The 4734-nt window shown below is 41.0% G+C and overlaps 1 protein-coding gene across 1 annotated transcript in view; it reads right to left on the bottom strand.

Moving 5' to 3' along the window:
• Nucleotides 1-3059: 3059 nt before the first annotated feature.
• The window catches only part of LOC115224018 (tyrosyl-DNA phosphodiesterase 2), a 32328-nt gene continuing 30653 nt past the window's right edge, over nucleotides 3060-4734 (bottom strand). Inside the window, exon 6 of the mRNA XM_029794809.2 lies at nucleotides 3060-3721. Within this exon, the coding sequence (XP_029650669.1) occupies nucleotides 3434-3721 (288 nt within the window). The 3' untranslated portion in view covers nucleotides 3060-3433. The remainder of the gene's footprint in view (nucleotides 3722-4734) is intronic.

The following is a 4734-nucleotide window of genomic DNA, read 5'->3' as shown; positions in this document are numbered from 1 at the left end:
CTAATGCCAATCACTTTACTGAGTGTACTGGGTTCTTTTATTGTGGCACCAGAACTAAGTGGAACTGTCGGTGTCTCAATAAAATAAAGACTGTTTAATTGCTATTGATGCTAATTTTATTTTATGATTTACATAAGAATACGAGTAAAATTTTGCTGCATTTTATTGGTGATTAATAGGTACTCTCCACTGCATCCAGGTTGTTTGGCTTGAGACAAAGGTCCTCCAACCTGCACCTAATAGCACCCTGTCACAATGACGCACAATTACAGAATGTAGTTTGAAATACCTGGGGTGTGTACAACCTCCATCATCATCATCATCATCATCATCGTTTAGCGTCCGTTTTCCATGCTAGCATGGGTTGGACGGCTCTACTGGGGTCTGTGAAGCCAGAAGGCTTCATCAGGCCCAGTCAAATCTGGCAGTGTTTCTACGGCTGGATGCCCTTCCTAATGCCAACCACTCCGAGAGTGTAGTGGGTGCTTTTTATGTGCCACCCGCACAGGTGCCAGACAGAGCTGGCAGTGATGGTAAAATCCAGTAAGACAGGCACTGGGGAAACTCCAGGTCAAAGTTCTTTAGAACAAACACATTCACCTCTCAACACTCCTGCATGGATGTGAAACAGACAGTGCACTACAGACATGTTAAAACGAGCAATTTCACAAGTGCTCTCTGCAACTGATTAGGTATATCTGGTGGCAGGACCACATCTCCAACCTGACAATCTTGGATAGAGCCAACTCTACAAGCATCGAAGTCAAGATCACAAAAACTTAACTTGGATGGACTGGGCATTTGATCCCCAGGGATAAATCCAGGATACTGCAGCAAATTGTAGGGGAATAGCTATACCTCAGGTCACCTTAGGAAGTGGTATAAAGGCAATCTAAAATCCAACTGGAAATGGGCTGAACTCCCGCCTTGCAATCTCAACTGTACTGTAGCTGACCAGACTAACTCACTCAACCCATGCTCCAAGGCAAAAACCTCCAAACCAAAACAGGCACGGGGGGCAGTCAGGCGGTACTGGCAACGACCTCGCTCACATGTGTAAAAAGATTCGAGCAAGGTCGTTGCCAGTACCACCTGACTGGTCTCCGTGCTAGTGGCACGTAAAAGCACCCACTACACTCTCGGAGTGGTTGGCGTTAGGAAGGGCATCCAGCTGTAAAAACTCTGCCAGATCAAGACTGGAGCTTGGTGCAGCCATCTGGTTCACCAGCCCTCAGTCAAACCGTCCAACCCATGCTAGCATGGAAAGTGGACATTAAATGATGATGATGATGATGATGTAACCCCTCAGAACAAGTCACGAGAACTACAGAAAGGCATCAAGGCATCCACACCCATCCCAACAAGCATTATTTCTTGCCCAATCTGCAACCATGTGTATCTGACTTTGGCCTAACAAGTAACATGATCATGAAACATAATCATCTTTCTCAGACTTCAGAGATTGCCAACAAGGAGTACATACAATCTCCAATGCTGACACACTTAAATATAATGTATATTTAACATATTTTAGGCATGGCTGTGTGGTAAGAAACTTGCTTCCCAACCACATGGCTCCGGGTTGTCCTATTGTGTGGCACCTTAAGCAAGTGTCTTCTAGTATAGCCCCAGACCAACCAAAGCCTTGAGAGAGGTTTTGGTAGACAGAAACTGAAAGAAGCCCGTATGCATATATGAATATATTTATATTTGTGTCTATGTCCCATCACCATTGCTGGAAACCAATGTTGGTGTTTATGTCCTTGTAATTTAGCAGTTCAGCAAAAGAGACTGATAGAATATCCTGGGGTTGATTTTGACAAAAAAATCCCTTTAAGTAGGTGCTCTAGCATGGCCACAGTCAAATGACTGAAACAAGTAATAGAATTATAAAGTGGCAAGCTAGAAGAATCATTAACACACTGGGTATCACTTAAGCATTTTAACCTTTTAGCATTCAGATCACACTGTCAAATGTAGAGCTTATTTATTCCCATTGTTTTGAATTGACCATGCATGATATCATAGCTGCAATAATTTTGATTGTGTTATCAACAGTTAACACTCATTTTCCATGCTGGCATGAGTTGAATGGCTTGATGGGAACTGGGCAAGGCCAGGGGCTTCACCAAGTTGCATCGTCTGTTTTGGCTTAGTTTCTAAAACTGGATGTCCTTCCTAACACCAACCACTTCATAAAGTGTGCTGGGTGCATTTTACATGGAACCAGCACTAACACCAATGCTTTTTATGTGGCACCTTGATTTTAGGATCTTAATTCTGTCAGGATAGGTGGGTCTTCATAACGCTCAGTGTTTTGAGATTGGCCTTCAATACTTTGTCCCATGTCTTCTAGGGATTTCTTCTTCCATAACTTTCCTCCACTTTAAATGATGAGAATCCGGATCTGGCTGGCTGAACATAAAACAGGTAGGATATTCAGGCTGATTGAAATGTTAAAGGGTGGCAGAGCCCATTCCTCTCCACAACTGATTTCTACCTGGAGAAAAAGAATTGGCCCTGATATTTATCAACCCTAAAGAGACGAAAGGTAAAACTGACCTTGGCAGGATTTGAATGCAGAGTGATAAGAACTGGAATGAATACTGCAAAGCATTGAAGGCAAAAGAATGGATGTGTGGTAAGAAAATTGCTTCCCAACCATATCATTTTGGGTTCAGTCCCACTGCATGGCACCTAAGGCAAATGTCTTCTACTAAAGCCCCCAGGCCAAATGAAGTCTTGCAGGTGGATTTTCTCATCATTTAACAGCCATTCTCCATTTAAGTGTAATATCATAATATTACATTTAAATTCATTTTAAAGTTAATGTTCAAATGGCAGACAAAAATTATACAGGTGCAGGTGTAGTCGCCCTGCTCCCAACACCTGTCACCCCTTTGTCCCCAGTAATCATGTAAAATTTTTGCAGTGCTCCCCGGAAGGCAGTTAGTACTCACTTTCAGAAGTACGATTTTAAAGAAACAATTAAAACAAATGATCTAACAATCTGAAATGGATGAAATACAAATGTAGAAAAATAAATGTTTAACGAAGTAGAAAAAAAGAAAATCATTTAATGAAGATAATGTAAAAGAAATTATTTCAAGTGTGGTCTTTCATTCCAACTCAATATGAACCCCACTCCCTTTCCCATTTTCAATCTAGTTCTGATGCAGCACCATCACCTCAGTTCCCTCACACCACTCTCCATCACTACAGAATACTCACCCCAGCTTCCACTCATCACAGCTCTTACTCACTACCACAACTCAGCTCTACTATCCCGACCCTTCAAGAACAATCATCTAAGTTTCCACTCACCACATCATAGCTCTCACTCAGCACCCATTCACTTACTATTCAAGGCCACTTATCTTCACTCACATTTACCACCACCACCCCACCTACCCCTCACTCGGTGCCGCTGCACTCAGGCCTCAATGTTTATATGCACCAACAATCCCCAATGATCACTGGCAAACCGATGACATTTTGGAATGCGTTCAAGACCAACAAGTTCAAAGTATACAGGCTTCAAGGCCTTTGGCTGAGCATTACGCAGATAGATGCGATCAAACCGGCACCTTGGCTTAAATTTGCCCTCAAAGCCTTTGTTATCATTCCGCTGAGTATCCCATGTGAACTTTGCCTCTGGACGTTTCCCTGTTGCCTCCCAAACATCAATCACTTGGTTTGGAATTCCTCCAACATTCACCAACTGCATAGAAAGAAAAGTAAATTATATAAATTTAGAGAAGAATGATATATAAAGTAGAATAAGCAGAACAAGAGAAGACACGTGGGATAAAGAACTGAAGAGATCACTGAATGTACAATGAAAGAACTTTGACAAAGAAACTAAAATAATAATAATCTTTTCTACAATAGGCACAAGGCCTGAAATTTGGTGGGGAGGAGATAAGTATTCAACCCCAGTGTTTTACTGGTACTTAATTTATCAACCCCGAAAGGATGAAAGGTAAAGTCGACCTCAGCACATACTGCTAAATATTTCACCCAGCGTGCTTACGATTCTGTCAGCTTAGTGCCTTAATAATAATGATAATAAAGCTGAAGTGAAGGCCAACTATATAGTATGTGTGTGTGTGTTTAATTGGCAAATTAGACCACCCACAAGCATAACAATATTTATTTCAACACACGACTTCACATTAAGAATCTTGCAAAACAAATACATAAAGGTGTGTGTATGTGTATATATATATAGGAGAGTTTATGGAAAAAACAAAAGATGAAGACAGGTGGTGTACAAAACAAACAGATGTATTAGTATAACGCTCAGGAATAGAAAGAGTCTTTTACGTTTCAAGCCTACACTCTTCTACAGAAAGGGACACAGAAAAAATAAGGAGAGAAAAAAAATGTGTGTAGTGGCTAACGATCTATCATATATATATATATATATATATATATATATACAAGCAAAATACCCCTCATCCAATAGACAGTGCTGAGTTGTCAAACATTTAAACCAAATTTTCTCAAAACAACTTGTCTGACCATCCCATAGACCTCCCCCTTGAGAAACACTGATTTAACCTAAATTTGAGACACCAAACAGGCCAGCTTTTTTTGCGCAAACTGCACGTGCATTTTTCTCGCATACATGTAGTATCGATCGCAACAGCTGATGTACTTGCGTGTACAAATGCACGTTCCCACAGCTTTAGCGATCTCATTCTCACCTGGAATCGATTTTTGTAATTTTTT

The sequence above is a fragment of the Octopus sinensis genome, linkage group LG24 (assembly GCF_006345805.1).
Source record: "Octopus sinensis linkage group LG24, ASM634580v1, whole genome shotgun sequence".
In the NCBI taxonomy this organism is placed as follows: domain Eukaryota; kingdom Metazoa; phylum Mollusca; class Cephalopoda; order Octopoda; family Octopodidae; genus Octopus; species Octopus sinensis.
The sequence above is the reverse complement of the archived record's forward strand: the minus strand, read 5'-3'. Positions and strand labels throughout refer to the sequence as shown.